Source organism: Coloeus monedula (assembly GCF_965178545.1).
Source record: "Coloeus monedula genome assembly, chromosome: 3".
Classification (NCBI taxonomy): Eukaryota; Metazoa; Chordata; class Aves; order Passeriformes; family Corvidae; genus Coloeus; species Coloeus monedula.
In genome coordinates, this window is record NC_138783.1 from 46,623,158 (window position 1) to 46,642,560 (window position 19,403).

Here is a 19,403-nt window from a genome sequence, read left to right on the forward strand (position 1 = left end):
TTCAGCATTAGAATTGTCAGCTTCTCATGACTTAAAAACTTAAAATTTGTTGACTCTCCTTTTTCATTTTTCTAGTTGTTCTACAGTACTTTTTACATGAAGTTGTGTTTTGGTCATCCAGAATTATTTCTGAGATTTTTCCATTTCATGTTTCTTGCCTTATTTTTTTTTTCCTCAGACTTAAAAAAACCCCCTATGTTGAATACTATATCCATATGTGTTTGTATTCCTTGAGAATATGTCCTCTTCTTTACCCATGTTGACATGCAGATAATCTGATAACTGTCATTGGCCCATAGACCATTACCATCACTAAGTGAGAAATAACCATATAAATGTCATCTTGGCTTTCCCATGGAGTGCTGTCTCACACATCTCTGCCTGCTCTGTTCTTTCTAGCAGAGTTTTGCTCTTTTTACACTTCAAAATGCAGCTTAAAAAATATCAGTAGTGACACTAAAGTGTACTTTCTTCTTATTGATTAGAATTCATTAACGAGGGTATTCATGCAGTAAAATGTGAAATTGTGTGTTAATTATAGTTTATGTTCATTCTGGTTGTATAGTTTTGAAAGCATATTATACTTGCAGTAGTTCCATGTTGTAAAGCATTTTACAACTTAATGTTTTTCTCTGCTATTTTCCTTTTGTTTTGCATTACATCCTTTCATTTGTCAGTCTCTACTCTTAAATGACAAAAACTACTGATTTTGTATTTTAAAATAGCATACCTAAACATCAGTCCTTAAGCTCTGAAGTAGGCCAGAAATGCTTTAAACATTGTTTTCCTCATGTAGCTGAAAGCAATTACATTATATGACTGTCATATAAAGTATGAAAATTAAGATCAAGTTCAAATATCATGTTATGTAAGGTGGATTTATTTTTTCTTTTCTTGTTCTTATTGATATAGTTTGGATTATTGAACTCAAAGTTACAGTTCCATTTTCAGGTTACTGAAAGAACCAAGAAGTAAGAAACTAGAATTTAGCATAAATAATCAAAAAAACATAAGGAAAGTAAGTAGAGAAAAAATATTCTTTGCCCACTAGCTCCTAAACAGTCATGTTAACACATCTTTAGAAGTAATATCCCTTTGGTAGGTGGTAGAAACAGAACCTGTGTATGCCTCCAGCTGCTTGCAGAGTAAAGTAGAAGGGGTTGTGTTAGTCAGTAGGCAAACCTTCTGCTTGACCCTGCAGTACAGAAGGAATGTTCTCAGGAACAGCTATCTCCTGCCTTGATATGTGGCATGTTTGAAGAAATTTATTTTTGTCTGTTGATCATGTGCTTAGTTGAGTGTTTAACAAGAAAGAGAGATATGTTAGGGATAAATGGTGATGTTGTCTAATCTGGACTGATAGCTATCTCTTCTTTTGAGATTTAAAACTATAGAAACTTTGTGTTTATGGTCTTGTGCTCAAAAGGCATATGATTTTTAAAGCATATGTTTGTTGTGTAGCAGCTCCCAGGAATCCACCTGCAAATGTTAATGGCATTGACAGATTTGTATTTTGACATGCCAAGTGACATGAACTACAATGGGCATGTGACTTCTTCAATTTAAATTATGTAAATAGAATTTTTTTTTTCTTTTTTTTTTTTATTCTAGGGAGAAAGGTTTTATTGCAAGAAATGGATGCTAAAGGATTACAAGGAGATGATAGATTGAAGGTGCTCGTCATTTTACTAGCATATTTGGTAAGTTAAAGATTAATATTTTCCCCCCGTGTTGAAAAAATAGTATTGAACACAGAAACTGTGTCTTTTGTTTTAGATATTATTGCTAACACTGAAAGTCTTAAAATGCTGCCTGCAGACAATTGCATACAGATTTTATTGATTTGAGAGTAAGCTTGGTCCACTGATTCATATATTTTCTGGCTGCTCCTCACTCCAAAATTACAAGATTTTACCTTGTGAGCCTCTTCATGGACGAAGGAGTGGACTAGGACAGAAAATATGGGTGAATAGTGCTGTGGAGGTGATATGGCTTCACTTCAGAGAGATGGCCATCTCTTACTACAGTGTGCTGTAGACATAGTTCAGGTGTTTGGAGTATTCAGTTTATGGACAGAATGTGGCGTAGCACACAATTACATTGCCTGCTAAGTGTACTTAACTCTGGCTTGCTGTAGAACTAAAGGTAATTAATAATTCAAAAAGTTATTTTTAAGATCAAAACATGGATTTATTTCTCAGATTTAATATATTTTGATGAATTTACCCTTTTTTTGTTTTGTTGTTGGTTTGGGGTTTTTTTTAGCTAAATAGGGTAATTTGTGAGACTGGAGACTGCACAGAACAAGAATTTAAGGACCAGAATGGAAACTGTATCCTCTGCAAACAATGTGGGCCTGGAATGGAACTCTCAAAGGTAAGGAAATCATGCTTTCTTGAATTTACTTTTTTTCTGATAATTGCAGTTATGTATGTGATCTAAAATAATGGATATCTGTACTTATGTGAAAATATTTACTGTTTCGGCATTTGAGCCTTTTGCAGTTTTTCAAGAACCATGTTATCTGGTTGCTTTATATAAAATGCTCAGTTCAGAAAATTTTGATGCCATTAATAAAGTAGGTAGTACCATATGGATCTGGATATGGACTCACTAATTAGTTTTTTAAAGGTGAATTAATGCTACAAAGAAGGGAAGAAACTACAAAGGGGGGGAAAAAAAACTACAAGGAGTTAAGACTGAATAACCTTACTTAGAAGGGAATGTAAAAAATTTATTTTAAACTAGTGATTGGTACAGACTGCTGAAATGCAGGGGCTTAATTTTTACAGTGCTGACATTCACAATCAGTTATGGATTTTAGGTGACAAAGTTTAAATATTTTATATATTACCTTGTGTCTTAACACAATGGTTTATAATAAAAAGGTCATAAGTACATAAATACAGAGTAAGATTCAAATGAGAGCTAATATATTTCCTTAGAATAGGAGGGAGATAGGTGATTGTTCTTTTTTTACTGGATCAGTGGTTGGAGCACTTTAGGAAGCCAGATTCAAGTCATGCTCAATTTCTTCATTTTACAATTCATTAAAAATGCTATAAACGTAATTCTTATCTTTATGCCATGTAAAGTAATTGAAAAGGTTGAGGCCAGAAAAATGCATGATAATATTTAGAAGACACATAAGAAATTCTTGTTAATATCATGGAGAAGGAAATACTATTGTGAATCTTATGTAATTGTATTTTGCTTTTATAACAATTACATCTCTTCCAAAAGAAAATCCCCATAAAAGTTTTTGAATTGCTCTGTTTTTAGGACCGTGGAAAAGAATCAATGGAGATGAATGCTGGCTGTGATTATGGGCTGGGATTCAGTAGAACTAGAAAGTTCACTTGGCAAAATTTTCAGCAAAATTCCAAGTCTGAGTGCAAGTCACGAGGGGGATCTTAGTGGTTTTCAGCTCAGAGAAAGTAGGTGCTGTGCATGAGCAGGGATGGAGAGCAATGAAGGAAGCCATAGCTGAAACGAGAAGGAGAGAGGGATACCTTGGGATTTACTAACTCAGTTACTGGAGGTGAAAGAGATGACAGAATGAGTTATGTGTCTTGGGAGACTGGATGTCTTGAGGGAGCAAGTGTGTCCTGGCAGAGGTGTGAGGATGGTAAAGCAAAAGAGAGTTCAGGGTGGTGTCATGAAGGGTGAGTGGACCTACTCATGCATGTGTAAGACTCTTCCTTCATAGTCCACATCTTGCCCATTGTTGGAGTGTGCACTGTGACCCTGACATAAGTATGCAGTCAGATTCATACCTGAGAGGTGGGTCCATAAAGAGCATGCCCTTTGCATACAGAAAGGCAAACTCTGTCTTGTACTTCTACTGATAGTGTAAAAAGGAATTTAGGGTGTTTAGGGGAATTTGAAATATTTCTTTTGAAAATTTTTTAACATGAACCGTTCCTAAGTTTGGTGTGTATCTGTGTCCAAACTACAGAGGGATAAAGAAGCTTTCTGTTTATGGCTTTGTATTTCCTACTATGTTCAGCTCTGAAAAAAGCACAAGTTAAATATTGTGGCTTGTGTGTGATTTGAAGAGATTTACTGAAATTGAGTGACACATTTTCTCTATCTCTTGACCCTACAGAAATATTTAGTTTCACACTTTAGTGGGAATCACTTTGTATGTTGGGCAGTATTAGTTAAGGTTTAGTCATACAGGCAATGCTGTTGAAGCAGATTTGGACGTGACTTACGACGTGGATGTGGTTTTGTTTGGATTTTTTCAGATTGGCCTTAAATTTGAGAACTCAAAGGTTCGAGGAGGTGTTTTAATTTATAAAGGGGCTTGTAAATATGGCACTGTATAGCAGTGGGCCGGTACTATGTGCATTTATGCAGTCAGATAATATACTTACCTAGCTGGCAAATAAAACCCAAAAGCATAAAAGCCAAGGCCCTCAGTAATTACACTCATTTTAATAAAGAAACACTAAACTAAAACAGCAAGGTTATAGTTTGCAATAGTACACACAACAAAGGTTATGGTTTTGCTTCAGCTATTTTTGTTTACAGTCTGATAGTCCTGATTCTTAGGACAAGTTCGCTGTTTTTGAAAGTATGAATGCTTGGTTAATTTCACTATGTAAGTAACTGCTTCTCACAGACAGTAATAGACTTTCAAAAATATTTTTTTCTTCTACAATAGAAATGAAATGACAGATTTTTCTCAAACCTAAATGAGTGGAATCATAATTTCCTTCATAAATAGAACAATTGTACCACTGTAAATAGAACAATGGTACAATTTTCTGTGAATCATAGAAGGATGTGATGCTGTGGCTGTAACTGAAATGTGGTTGAAAGTAGTCATGTAGAACTACAGCTTGAAGCAACAAATATGTTAAGTCAAAGGTCAGAACCTAAAGGGAAGAGGCGTTTAATGATATACTTGAAGTAATTTGCAGCCCAGGAGAAGTTTTGTTTGCTTGCTTTTTCTACATATGAGAAAGCAATGATATGATAATGCTGTAGTTTAATAACAGTTTCTTAACACTAAATAATGTGTCAGTTCTCCTATCAAATATTTAGTGCTCGTGGATAAAACTAGATATGCTGCTGGATGTGTGAGCATGATTGTCTGTCTAAGTATATAGTAAAATACAATGTTAGTGGTGGGGTCTTTGGTTCAGTTCCCCCTGAGTGTTTTAAGCAATTGACAGACAGATTTCTTTTTATGTGTGTAACAAAACACATCAGCCTATATTATTGAGTACAAAAGCCCAGCTTTTCTCATCTTGTGAATGAGAAATTACTGTCTCTCAGTTACAATCTAAATATGTAGTTTTCATTCTTGTCTTGACTGACTTTACAAAAATACAGGGCAAAAACCCGCCTGTACAGAGTGCATATATGTATGTGTGTGTGTATATATATACTTATTTTTACAACTATTGTTTACAACTTCAGTTAGATATATATATATGTATGTGTCTTTGTTGCTATACTATATGAGCATTTCACCTTTCTAAATTAGGGAAATGCTGTAGCCTTTTCTCAATTTATACATGAGACACTAACATAAATGAAGTTGCCCATGGTAATGCAGGAATTTTTTTGTGGAACAAGATAGACAGGCCATAGAGTGGAACAGAAGGTTTCTCTTAACAAGGCAGCACATGGACAAGACAAAGGGCGATGGGCACAAATTGTACCGGGAGAATTTTTTTTTTACAGTGAGAACATTCATTCACTGAAACAACCTCCGTAGAGTCCCCATCACTGGGAGCTTTTAGGATGCAACTGGACAGGGTGCTAGATCATCTCAAATCAGCTCAGGTCCCTGACCCATGAAAGTTTGAATCAGATGTTCTTTCAAGGTTCCTTCTAATCTGGCTGTTCTGTGATTGAATGGTAGGTGTTTTAATTTTGGTTGCAAACCAGTGCTCAGTCTATTGGATTGACCTTCCTGTCTGTATAGGTGAGCAATTTCAGACACCATTGATAGCATGAAACAAAACAAGCAAAAAACCCAGTCTTATTTCATGTAACTAATTCTGAATCTAGATTATTATTTTCAGCTTTTGCTGACACAGTTTAATGGAGCTCTCTTTTTCAAAAATGTTTTAAAGTAACTTTTTCTTCCTTAAAGTAAGAAAGAAATAGTACACCCTCAGCTTTTCCTTTCTGGTTGCCTATCTACTGTTCTAACAACAGTGCTGCAATGTTACATTCACTTAGAACTAAAATCCATTGATCACTTATGTTAATTGTATTTTTTATGAAGTACTTTTAACATATTAACATCAGAAGAAAGGAAGCTTTGTTATTGTATCAATAGAATTGATGGGAAGAGAGTGAAAGCTGCTTCCCATGTTTGTTTGCTTCTATTTGTTAATTTAAAAAAAAATGTCTGTATAGCCTTTTCTTCTCATAAACGTGTGTCTTTGGTAATGTTTGTGAAACCTTTGAATCACTGAATAAGCTTAGTTTTCAGTGTGAGCAGTCTTTGTTTCAGGTTGGGTTTTTTTGTTTTGGGGTTTTTTGCTAGCTTTTTGGGTTTTTTCTTTTTTTGTTAAGCAGTTCTTTCTTCTGGGGTGGGAGAATGAAATGGTTGTGTCGATTCAAAAGGAAGTGCTTCATGTGGCTCAGCATTATTTCACTTCTCATTCATTTAGTAGATAGCAAAGCATCACGTAGTTAAGCACAAGTCATTTAATATCTTCCATTCTTTAAGTGGCTTCAGTTTGCCAGTGCCTGAATAGTTATTGGTGTGGCCTGATAGTAACAGCCTTTTGTCCTGTCTTATATGTGTTTCTGAAATAAATCAAACCTTATATATTATTGAAATTTATAGAAATCACAATTAATGCAAAAAACCCCCCAAAAAACCCACAGGTAGTTTGTGTTTCAGCCTTTTTCTTGCAAATGTTCAAGTAAGGAAATGAAAGTCCTTCCAGTCCTTTCACCATCTTTTTTTTTTTTTTTTTAAGTTCAATAACTCTATAGCTTCCATGCCTTCCCTTTTTTTAAATTTAAAAAAGCTATCTGTATCTCAGCCTCATCAAACTTCTATTGCAACTCAGAGTTTAAACTGCAATTCTAGATTGTTTTATCAACAGATCACATCTGAGGTTGTAGTTCAGAAACATTGAAAGGACAGTTTTGGCAATAGTAAGTTCTTTGCACAGTGCCCTGCTGTGCACTTAGGCTGACAGTAGATTTTTAGGGTGTACTGTGGAACAGGTTACTGAGCTGATCACTTCTAACCTGGATCAGTCCCATGGTCAGATTTATGACTCAGCCTCATTGTCAGTTGAGCCAGTACACTGAGGACAGTATAGGAAAAAAAAGGAATACAAAACAAAAGGTGAAAGGGGGAGTGCCTGAAGCCAGCATTGCCATCAATTAATGATAAATACTGTCACCAAGAGACAGCTGCTGTACAGAGAGCTGGTGGGATGGAGGCAGCTTAATGGTTGCTCAGGTGGGGCTGTGTATCACAGCTTGCTTCCTTGTACCAGGTATATGATGAAGAAAGAGGAGACCTGCATGTTGTCTCAGGAAAAGGATTTGTGAATTAAGCAGGCAGGTACTGTTTGAAGCTACTGCTGAATGTGACAGTCCTCACACAGAACTTCAGAGTGGCGTGCTAAGACTGCTGTGTTGTTACAGTGAAGCTACCGAGATGTTTAGCAGTCACGCGTAACTTTTCAAAGCAAGAGAGCTGCTTGTGAGGAAGCCTGCCAGATCTCAGCTCAGGAGGGGCCAACATGTTTCTGGAAATTGGAGCAGCTGCATATAGGCATGTCAAATCATCTTCACTGAGAATGGAACTTTTGTGACCCTAACTGTGCACTTTGACACAGTAGCTAAGTCTGACCTTTGCAGCACACTGTTGCAGCCTGTCCTGCTCAGAGACTTCTGCTGATAGATAGGGCTCGTTATTGGATTCTGGGTGAGGCTGGCCCACAGCCTAAGGTACTTTAGGAAGCTAAAACCGTGTTCTATTTAACAAGGCCATGTACTCAAAGGTATTAGGAAAAACTTCATTTCCCAGCACCAGTGTAGTGCCGCAACCTGTTACATGACCCGACAATAATTAAAAGTGTCTTAATGCCTGGAAGACTTTTTCTTGAGAATACCAAAGTATTCTTGTAATCATCATGGCATAAGTGGAACTGCTCTGTGCTGTGTTGTCTAGGGACTTGCATAGGTTGTGGATAATCAGTGGAACTAGAAACAAATTCTAAAATGTACTTGCAGATTATGATCTTAATGATGCCTGAAAGCATTTTTTTAATGAAATTTGAGGTTATTTTAATTGAAATAATGTTTAAAATCTAATTTACTTTTCATTTACTGTCTGTGTTGGATTCAACTTTTAGGGAAAAACCATACTATTTAGCTCCAGTACCCTTTATAGTCTGCTAGACTTTTGGTCGTTCTGTCTGGATCAGTGTTTGGGTAGTACATAGTGAAAGAAAATTTTAACAGTGGCCTGATAGTACTTGAAGAGGTGTCTGCATTATTCTGTGCTTTTAATATTTTTAGCTAGAAGCTAAATTACGAGTTTGGTTAACTAGTTTGCTACAGATTCCTAGGCAGCCTTGACCAGTCACCCACTTGATACCTTAGTGAAACACTTCTGGCAGAGTTGTTCTCAGGATACATATGTTAAAGGTGAAGAGATGGCACATTACTGTGCTAGTGAAAGCTGTATAGATATCAAGAAAATTGAAGTGCCTTTGAGTTTTGAAGATTTTTTTTTTTGTTTTAATTAACTTTAATTCAGTTTTCTAAAGAAGTGTTTCAGTCTTTATGGCTTGTACTGTGTATCATTTGAGAGAGACAATTTTTGCTAATTGAAAAGGGAAAGTGGAAAGGGAGGAGTGTGCTGAGTGTTCTTCACAGGAAGTTTTGCAACAGCAAAATTAAAGACGGCATATATTTGTGCTCTTTTTTTTTCTGGCACAAATTTTTTTTTTTTTTAAATTGTGCTAATTGATAGTAAAAGTTTTATTTATCTTTCCTGCAGTCCTAAGGTCAACTGCCACAGGAGATGAGCTTTCTTTTAAAGTTAAGAGTTGGGGGATAGAAAGGGTGTAGGGGAGCTGGGAACTATTCAGATCTCGTCAGCCATACAACTTGACAGCTTTCTAAATAGAACACTGAGAAAACTGGTGCACATCAGTTTTGCACATGAACTGATAAAAGATGAACAGTCAATTGTTTGTATCTTTGCTGGACTGCTAAATTATAAAGTCCAAGATTTCAAAGGGTTTGAGTCCATCATCTAAATCATATCCTTCAGTTTAGGGAATGTGGTTAATTATGAGTACAGATCTGTTTGAAGTTCTGCCTGGTTTGCAAGCTTAAATATTTATTTGCACCTGCCAGGCAGTTAACTACCTCAAATATTATGTGAACATAAAAAGCACATAAATAAGTTTTAGTTGTTATGAATTAGTATCTGTAGAATTCCTGGCAAGGACTTAGAAGCCATCTTTGAAAAGATGGGAGACTGTAAATTCCTTGGGCAGAAGATTTCTTTATATTGCATCCACCATTTTCATAGCTTTAAAGTAAACCATTCCATGATGCAAAGGATCACTAGGATGTGTCCATACATCCATCTGTAGCAAAGCAGATCTGATCTAGAAACAATTTACTCAGCTTTGGTAGTTTGGGCCAGTGAGTGAAAGTATTTAATTCTAACTTTTATTTCCTGTTTGTTTTTTGATCCAAAGCTTCAAAGGTAGTCTGGAAAGGAAAACTTATAATTAAGTTAATTTAAGCCTTATATTTGAAAGTTTGATAGGACTTGGGAGGGACTGATTCCAAGTGATTTATCAAAAGATCCAAATATACATGGTTTAACTGAGCTGTATGATATATTCCATAACACTACTATTTGGATAAGCTAGCTAGAAAGAGTAGATATTTAGAAAGAATGTGTTAAAGATTAATGATATTCAATGGAAAAGTTTATTTAGACTTAGGGAGAGCAAAATGTAACACAAGTTAATCTGGTTCCAGTCCCCGGTGGTAATCATGTAGCTTTGTGTACAGTCTTACATAAATGAAATGGAGTGTAAAAATTAACACAGGAAGATACAGCTAGAACTGACATTGCTTTGGCATTGATTCCTAGTAGAAACTTTTCAATTTGAAATAAAAGGGTATAAAATGTTCTACATCTGAAGTAAATAAAAAAAGAAAATAAATATTTTTATCACTTTTTGCCTACCAGCTTTAATATAGTCCCAGTATATCACAGGAGGACCACGCTATGTAGTGCATGAAACTGTAGGATGTCTTTAGTTGTTAATAACTGCAATGATTTGTCTGTCTGCTCCTCTATCTGAAAAATACTCAATAGTAATAAATTACATTTCAACTAAAAGAAAGCAAAACGAAAACGAAAAATTATTTTTTAAGTTCATGGATCTAGAGACAGAGGAAGAAGACTATTTTTAGTGTCTTTTTGTAGTTGCTTTCATAAATTGTTCATTTTCTGTGTACTTGAGCGCTTGTTCTTCAGAGGACAGTAACATTTATTGTTAACATAAAGGAAAATTTAAAAGTCTTAGAATGTCCTGTAAAATGCATCTGAAGTTGTTTATTGTTACTTTGTCAGTGCAGGTTAGAGGCACTATAAAATGCATATTGGCCATCTTGATCACAGAGCTTGTCCCATAGATGCTTTCTCAGTGCAAAGCCTTGGAGAATCCAAGGGTGTTGGATCTTGGAAAATCTGAGTGTGTTTCTAAAGTTTAAAAGCTTTTTTTATTGCAGCAGGTTTGGTTAGGTTGGTGACTTTGGAACAAGTTGTTTATATGCATCAAACACATGTGTTAGGGTGGAAACTGGTGGAAACTTCGTCTGAAGCTGCCCTAGTTGAAGATTTCCTGCAGCTCTCCCTCTGGGAAGATGCCCTGTTTTTCCACTGAAAACACAAACTGGAGAACCAGGTCCCCATATTGTGCCTTTCCCAATAAGTCCTTTCTGGCAATATGTTGTAATCTTCTTGCTGTTTTGTGGTGTATCACCAATGCATCCAATCTAACTCCAGAGTACCAAACATAATTGGTAGGATATTTGGATGGTAAGAGGGAATAGCAACTCCTAGTAACTTGATAACTCCTAAGAAGTTGATTGATAGTTTTTAGTAATCAGTTAATAGGATTCAGTCCCCAAACTATTACATAGGTTTGGTGTTTATCTTTGCAGCTTGTCAGTTGTATTAGGTGTCCTTTTGCAAATGAATGGAAATAACGCCTTTAAACCACTAAATTAGGCAGAAATAACCAACCATAACAATATTGCTTGTACAGTAAAATATCGTTCCTCTCTGTGATCTTCAGATCTATTAAACTTTTCCAACAGTGTAAGAACTGTTAGGACTGTAGTGGATTGAGTTTTTGAAATTCTTAGTGGCTAAGCAACATTTCATGCCTAGCTGATGGTCATTAACCACCTCTAGTTTATTTGGTAACAGAAGTCCTAAGCTTTTGAAGATCAGTGCACTCTCTTTGGCAATTAACTTTGTTCACCTTAGCTATGAACCTTAATATCAAAGTGCTTCTTTGCTGTTTTTGTAACTGAGTAAGTGCCTTTATACTTCACTTGTCCCAGTTTCTTCGCTTTCACATGACTGACCTAATTAAAAAACAGACAGCTCAATAATTCTACCATAAGCTAGTAATAATGAAACTGTGGGAGTCCTTGAAGCCCTTTATCATTCAAATACACAGTGGTTTCATGAATAAAGTGGATGACTAAGTATTACTTATAGAGGTAAGGGAGATTATTAGCAGTGGAAGACACATTTGAACTTGCTGAAAGGATGGCTTTTGTCTCGAGAAAGACCTACTCTCGGGTAATAATTACACTACTTCTTCATTTTATCCGAGCATTCTCTTCTTGTTCACGCCTTCAGTGACTGAATAGCTTCCTATTGCTTGTTAATCCCTACAGGAATGCGGCTTTGGATATGGGGAGGATGCACAGTGCATGACATGCAGGCCAAACAGATTCAAGGAAGACTGGGGCTTTCAGAAGTGCAAGCCTTGTCTGGACTGTGCATTAGTTAACCGGTTTCAGAAGGCCAACTGTTCTGCCACCAGCAATGCACTATGTGGGGACTGTTTACCAGGGTAAGACTATTTCTGAAGATGAGACTTGAACAAACTCGAACCTAATTTACATTAAAATTGCTTGTTCATGTTTTCTGGATAAATGTGGGTGCCCTTTGTGTACGTATGAAGGTCCTATATTCTAATCTTGACCTTACTGTATTATCTGAGCAAATAATTTCTGAATTGCAGTAATAATTATCTACAAAAATGGTTTAATAATTACCTACTTGGTCTATGAGAGTATTGTCTGTAAAGTACCTGAGACAAATACTTCAAAACAGTGAGTGTTACTGGTGACTTAGTTCATTGTTATAAAGAATTAAACATTTGGAAACATTCACAGCTACCTTCTTCAACAGTGATCACATTATTTGCTTGGGTTTTTTCCCCTCCCTAGGTCAATGTCTAATAATTCTCATGCACATATATTCTTAAATATAAATCGAAATAGATATATTTATATAAATATTAATCAAAATCAATGGCTGTGGTTTACTGTCCAAAATTTCCTTTCCTTCCTTCAAAAGTCATAAAGCATGATCCTGGCTGAGAATCATAAATTAATCTGAAAGAATTGTTTGCTGAAACTGCTCTTATAAATCAAGAGCTGTGCTTAGTTTTTTTGTCCTGTCATCCCAAAACTCTGTTGCTAATTTTCTCTGTAATATTAAATCTTAGGATCTCTAAAAGGCTATTCTTTACATTGTTGCCAAGTTCTGATACTATAAACACCTGCCATGAATTTGTAAAAAGACATTTCTGTTGCTTTTAGGAGCTACTAATTTAACTGATAGAAGTAGTGTATGAGAACTGATTTGCAATTGTAACAGTCTTTGTATTTTCAGAGTATACATTTCTGACATGCTTAGAAGTTCATACATTTGTTTAGTATATATATTTCAGTTGTTTTATTTTATTTATTTTATATACATTTTTTAAATTATTTTTTTTAATACCAACTTTTAAATACCTGAACACTGTTGAAGCTCCTGCCATTATTCCTTCTCAAGCCAGAGGTGAAATCTCTTTCTTTAAAAACACTTAGTAAAGCTTTGGTAACTAATCTTAGTTTAAGTCACTGCATAAGAAGGTGCAGCCCCAGGCATTATAGATGTTACTTGCAACCACTTTTGATGCTACTTGCAGCCACATGGTGAGTTGATTTATGCTCTTATTACATTTTAAGATATATGTGTTGTAGGCCTTATTTGGCTGTCAGCAGGGAGAAGATTTTCTTCTTGTGTAAACAATATAAACTGAATTTTGGAAGATGAGAAAGGAATGAAAAAGAAGCCACATTAAAACATGAATTAAGGGTAAAGCTAAACTGGAGGACCTGGGAATGCTTCTCAGTATTCTGGCCTAGAATGCATCCTAGATAGGTGTGTTGAGTATGCTTTAAAATGAGAGCTGTGTGTTCAGTGTGTATTAAAATGAGAGCTGCTTCCACAACCTGAATTTTCTGGCAGCAAAGTTGGAAACAGGACGAGGGAGGGAGGTATGGCCATGGCAAGGGTAGTCACAGGACAGCTGGATGTTTTGGGTAACAGAACTGTAGAACATGCCACCACTCATACCTGTCCTTTAGTTTAGATGCTGCCTTAGCGAATGGAGGATATAGCTAGCCTAACCAAATAGTTTAGCTGATGTTTTACCTCTCAGCACTCTTATTTATTTCTGTTTTGCATGAGTTTCCAACATGCCATTCTCTATTGTTCAGCTTCAAAACACTACGGTGAGCCTGTCAGCTAAAACCAAATATCAACACATTTCGTTCAGAGTAAATGATCACAGTGACCCCTTCAGTCTTGCAGCCTATGGATCTGTTTCTGTTCACATTGTTAAAGCACGAGTTTCTTGAGCAGTTGGAAATCTGCTTGCTTTAGCTGATAAAAGCTTCATACTTCAATGGTGTTTGCAGTGTTAGGAATATAACATCAGAAGAATTAGTACCTCTTATTTAATGTGCCACTACCACTACAGAAGACAATTTGTGTACTCATCTTGAAGAGGCCACTGCTGCTCATTCTGTCCTAGTAATAATGAATGGTTGAAAGACAGACTGACCTACTTGATTAGGAGCTGTAGGTAAGTTCTTTAGAGGATGTCATACATAAAACTTTGAAATACAGCATTCTGAAGTTTTGGTTTTTTGTTTTTGTTTTGTTCCCTACTTCAGGAATGTACAGTTTTACCAGTCACCAGTAAGCTCTTCAAATATAAATTCAGTTATAAAGTTCTTGAAGGGTCTTTAAATAAAATGTCACTGATATCTGGCCTGCGATATATTTTTAGAGGTGATAATTACCTTGTAATATATAGATGAATCACTTCACTTTTATTTTTCAGACATGCAACTAAGCTTTCATAAGTTAAGTTCTTCATGCATGTCATGTATGTTGTGATCTGTGTGGAAAATGGGATATTGATTTCTGTCCAAAATCTCCAGAATGGTTTATTTCTTCTGTGAATATAAGATTGTAGTGACTATGCATTTCAACTAACAGATTTAGAAGTTTTCCTCAGTTTATTGTAGATCTGTCATGTACTAATAATAAATTATTAGTACAAGACAAAAGTACTACTGTACTTTTGTTTACTTTTATTTTCTTCTGTTTCCTGATAGTTTGCATTGAGACGCAGATTGACAAAATTATAGAAGATGTTATTAAAACACCTCATTAATTTTGTGAGGAATAATAACTGGTTTTGATTAACTGTTTTTTCACATTCTTTTATCTCCTAGATTTTATAGGAAGACTAAGCTTGGAGGCTTTCAAGACATGGAATGTGTTCCTTGTGGTGATCCTCCTCCTCCCTATGAACCTCACTGTAAGTGCTGGTTTTACTTTAGAGTATTTTCTCTTTTAACTTTAAAGCCTGGCAAAAAAAATTACAGTCACAGTTACAAACTCTTTTTAAAACTCATTTTCTTCTTGGTAAATGATTTTATTCATACATTTCATCAGGGCCAGTACTGTCATTGAGAAGTTCCCACAAATAGCCAGTCCCTTGCAGATAAACGTTCCTGTCACACCACAGGTCAGGGAGTCTTGACTCCACTTCTGATGTCATCTTACAATTTTTTAATTTCTGTGTTAATGCCAAAAGAAAGGCAATCTTCTTAGACCCTCTGCCAGCTGTAAGGTAGGGGTAGTATCTTTTCCTGACACCCAAAAAGGTATTTGTTGATACCTTTAAAAATAACCTTTATACTAAGGTTACAGTGAGAAAGAATATCGATAAATAACTTTATAGACCTTTATACTGTTAGAAGGAAATAAATAATTGGTTTTTCCATTTTTCTTTTGCCAATGAGAGAATTAGAATCTCTTCAAAAGAAGAGAACCTCTTTATTCTGCAGCAGAAGCCTTGTTACCACTTCTTCCAAGACTGTTGATGGTCTACATCCCATCATGTTTTTAATTCAATGAAAGGAGTGAACTATTCTTTTTGTGTTGATTTCTGCCTAGTTTATAAAGTGAAAAATACTTGTGATTCAAGATAATTATGTTGAAAACCTTGGGTTTACTTGTTTGTTTCTGTAACTGTGAAGTTGTGTTTTAGTTTTTTCCCCTAGTTGAAACAGAAACATTTGTTTATAGAAAGAATAAATTGTCAGGTTCCTGAAATACTTTATGCTACTTTAATAAATACACACTGTTTCTTATAAATATCCTTTCTTTTTTTAATTGTATAAAATTAAAATATAACCAAGATTATACTATTGTGCCTTAAACCCATACTTTTCAATAGTTTTATATTGTATTAACTTCAATGAAATAAGGATTCTTCAGCATTTCATATAATGCTTGGATAGTCTTTTTTCAAATGAGCCAAACTTTTTGTTTCCATTCTAGTTTTAGTGCCTTTTATAATAAACTTATAAACCCAGATTTTCAGACATTTTCCACATTTATAAAAACTTTTGCTTTTAAAGACTGCAACATTCAAAGCCAGTAAATCAGATTTCTATGAAGCGAATAAGTCAAATAAGTTCCAGTGTTTGCAGCAGTCACTCCTGCCCATGTGTAACATAAGCCTAGAAAGTACATTCAAATATGTTCAACTATTTTTGTAGTCTAGACAATATCTTAGAAGTGTTTAGAAAGTATGTTCTTCGTATCAAACACTGTCAGGTTTGATGCCAAGAATGAAATGCTGATCTCGACTTCCTGAAGTAAATCACTCAAATACAATGAGTTGCAGAAGTTATTTCTAGACAGGCTTTGAACACAAACAGGCCATTTCATATGTACATGTATTTTAATTCCTTCAATTGGGCAAATTCAGTATTATCCCTTTCGTCTGTCTTTACTCTCTTTTTATCTGCAAAAAAAGAAAATTAGTGAAATGTAAAGTGCAACAATGCCATTCTAATGGAGGATCTCTAACTCATGAATTAATTTTATGTGTTTTTTTCTCTTTTCTTGTTTGTACCCTTCTAAGAAAGTATGCTCTTCAAATACAAATTCTGTTCTCTAACATAATCGAAGAAAAAATTATGTCCCTTATCATTCAGCTTTGACTGTAATTAGTGACTTGTGTATTTCATATTTTTCAAAGTCACAAATTATTGTTTTGAAAAGGTGATGAAAGAACAGTTGCCTAGTCTTCTGAAATAACTCAGAATTGTTTTGTTTATAGTGATTTGGATTTTGTAATTGAGCCTAAGCTTGGATCCTAAATTGAACCATTAGGAAGCTATTACTCATTTTAAGTGGACAACAGGCAACCCCATGGAAAAGAGCATTTTCTCTGGCACATGCTGCAGTGGTAAATCCAGATTAGAGATGTTTTTGTTCCCTAATCTCATGGCTGGGAAAACATCTTTGGCTAAGTAACAGAAGTGGTAACTGCAAAGTTGTGAGAATTGGCAGGTATTTCCAGCTTTTACAGAAGCTATATAATAAAAGGTTTGAAATCATTAAAATGTTTGATATTTGCATACTAACCTCCCATTAAAATCCTAAATAACAGAAAACCTACCGTGAAGTACAGTTGCCATATGTCACTGTGGTTTTCAGAAGGCTTTGTTCAGAATTTTTGTGTTGGCTCTTCAGGTTCTAACAGCAACTGCCTCAGTTTTGGAAAGTGCACGTGCCTTCCTCAAGCAGCCTAGGAAGTTTTTCCTACAATAATAGCTAAATGAACTGAAATACTTTTGAGTTTTACTTCACATCAGATAGGGGGATATTTAGGTCCAAGTCAAAAACATAATTCTGTAAGGAATCCTAAATAATGGTATGTGGAAGCAAACATGTTCCACATAATGCTGGAAATGTTAGTGGTCTATTTCAATAATGGATGTATTTTGATAGTTAAGACTGCCTTACTTGAAGCTAAGTGGAGACAGACCACAAGGTGTGTGGGACAAGCTCTCAATGATCAGAGAACTGAGTTCTAATTCTCTGCCTTTCTTATCCTTCTCTCTTTGCACGGTGAAACAGAAAGTTAAATATTAGTGCAGCTAGCTCTTATGTTACAGATGAAAAGGAAAAGTTTAAATGTCCTGTTTCAATGAATTAATTGTCCTCTGAGGTATGTGGCAATCTTTTGTTTGCTTAAGAACATTACCATAAGGGCACAAAGGCTCACAGCCCCCTACCTGGACTACAGGTTCGTGTTAAAGCTGAGACATGGATCAAATTCTTTCTAGTAGCAGTTGATTATTACCCAGTTAGCTATAAATCTAAATACTTGCTTTTATCTCCTTTCTGTAGACATTTTAAAAGAGATCTGGTTTAAATATTTACTCATGAAAAAATAAGTTTGTGAATTGCTAGAGGCAAAGTTGAAAGGATTCTATAATGAACAAGTTAAGAGAGTATTAGAGGCCAGGAGAATTGCTATCACCTTTGTGCAAATTTTACGGGGAGACACAATGACTTGTGTGTTTTTCAAACGTCAGACAATTAAATACACAATGATACAGTTATATTTTAATTTACTTAGTTCAGGTAAATAAACTGTAAATACCAATCTTATGTATAAGGTCAGCATCTAAACATTAGAAATGAAAGCATGTTTTTAAAATTGCAATTTATGCTCACTTTGTAAACTGAAGATATTTTTCTCACCTGAAGACTTTTTTTTCCTCATCTGGATGTCAGAAAACAAATCCTTTGAACTGGGAATTAGAGTGGAAACCTAATCTATCACAGATGTAAATTCTGAAATAGAAGGTAATATAGACTGTCCAAAAGTTGTGAAAAAGTGACACTGATATGGTTGATTGATTCTTTTTTCTGAGTACCAGTTTAGATTTGCAGAGTTCACTCTCCTGTCTGCTCAGGCCAGTGTTGTGCTTTCCCAGTGGTTGTGCTTAAACTTACTGAAACTGCTCAGTAAGCTAGATTGTGAATCTATCTGTGATAGAAAAAGAATTAAAATAACTCCCTTCTTAAGGTTATTTTTTAATCTAATGAGCTCATTGACCTCAAAACACTTGTGGTGACAGAAGTTAAGGAGAGATGTGGGAACAGTTCAGGTACGGAACAGATTTTCCAAAGATACCATTACTTTCTTGGAACAACCATTATGTTTTCAGCTAGTCTGTCTTAGCAAAGAAACAAAAAAAACCACATTAGAAACCACACTTCTTATCTTCTTTTGGCCATAAGAAAATGGCAGATTAAAATTAAAGCAGTGGAATTATTATGTCAGCTATTCTTACAAGTGGTTCCTGCTGTATTGTTCAACTCAGAATGCAGAAAAGCACCAGAGTCACAAGCATCCTTTAGTTTCTGGACAGGCTTTCTATGAAGCAGAAGAGCCTGTGACATGGAACTTTTTTGAGATGTATTACAAAAATCATTCCTAGAACTTCCCTTTACTGTTCCTTTCTGGATCAATCTAAAATCAATGGTGTTCCCCTTTTATGTGCAAATTCAGTGTAGAATTTGGCTGTACAAACAGTTAAATTGGAATAAATTGCAAGAGTCAAGGAAATGAGGAAATTAACACCTAGGCACAAGAGAGTATTTTACAGCCAAACGGCTACCAAAAGAACAGACTTGTCCTTCTTGTCCTTTCCCCTCCCCCCCCCCCCCCCAGTAACCACACTGTTAGATTTATAAAAATAATAATTTTTTACACCATTAAAAATTGCACAGGTTGTCCAGCAAAAAATGTTCTTCCTTCTCCAGGACTACTACTGCTTGTCTTCATGGCATAGATCAAGGAGCATGGGAAGCTGGGGGAGGGATACCATTCTGTGTGGAGCTTGGGAAACTAGCCTCTACATGTTCCAGGAAATAAACACATGCTTTGCTTCAATGAAGCAGAAATGTTTCATTGAAT

At 35.4% G+C, this 19,403-nt stretch overlaps 1 protein-coding gene across 1 annotated transcript in view; it reads left to right on the forward strand.

Moving 5' to 3' along the window:
- Positions 1 to 1,634: 1,634 nt before the first annotated feature.
- The window catches only part of TNFRSF19 (TNF receptor superfamily member 19), a gene marked incomplete at both ends in the record, with an annotated part of 41,448 nt that continues 23,679 nt past the window's right edge, over positions 1,635 to 19,403 (forward strand). The window contains 4 exons of the mRNA XM_082277367.1: positions 1,635 to 1,700; positions 2,266 to 2,376; positions 11,941 to 12,119; positions 14,848 to 14,933. Coding sequence (XP_082133493.1) covers positions 1,635 to 1,700; positions 2,266 to 2,376; positions 11,941 to 12,119; positions 14,848 to 14,933 — 442 coding nt within the window. The remainder of the gene's footprint in view (positions 1,701 to 2,265; positions 2,377 to 11,940; positions 12,120 to 14,847; positions 14,934 to 19,403) is intronic.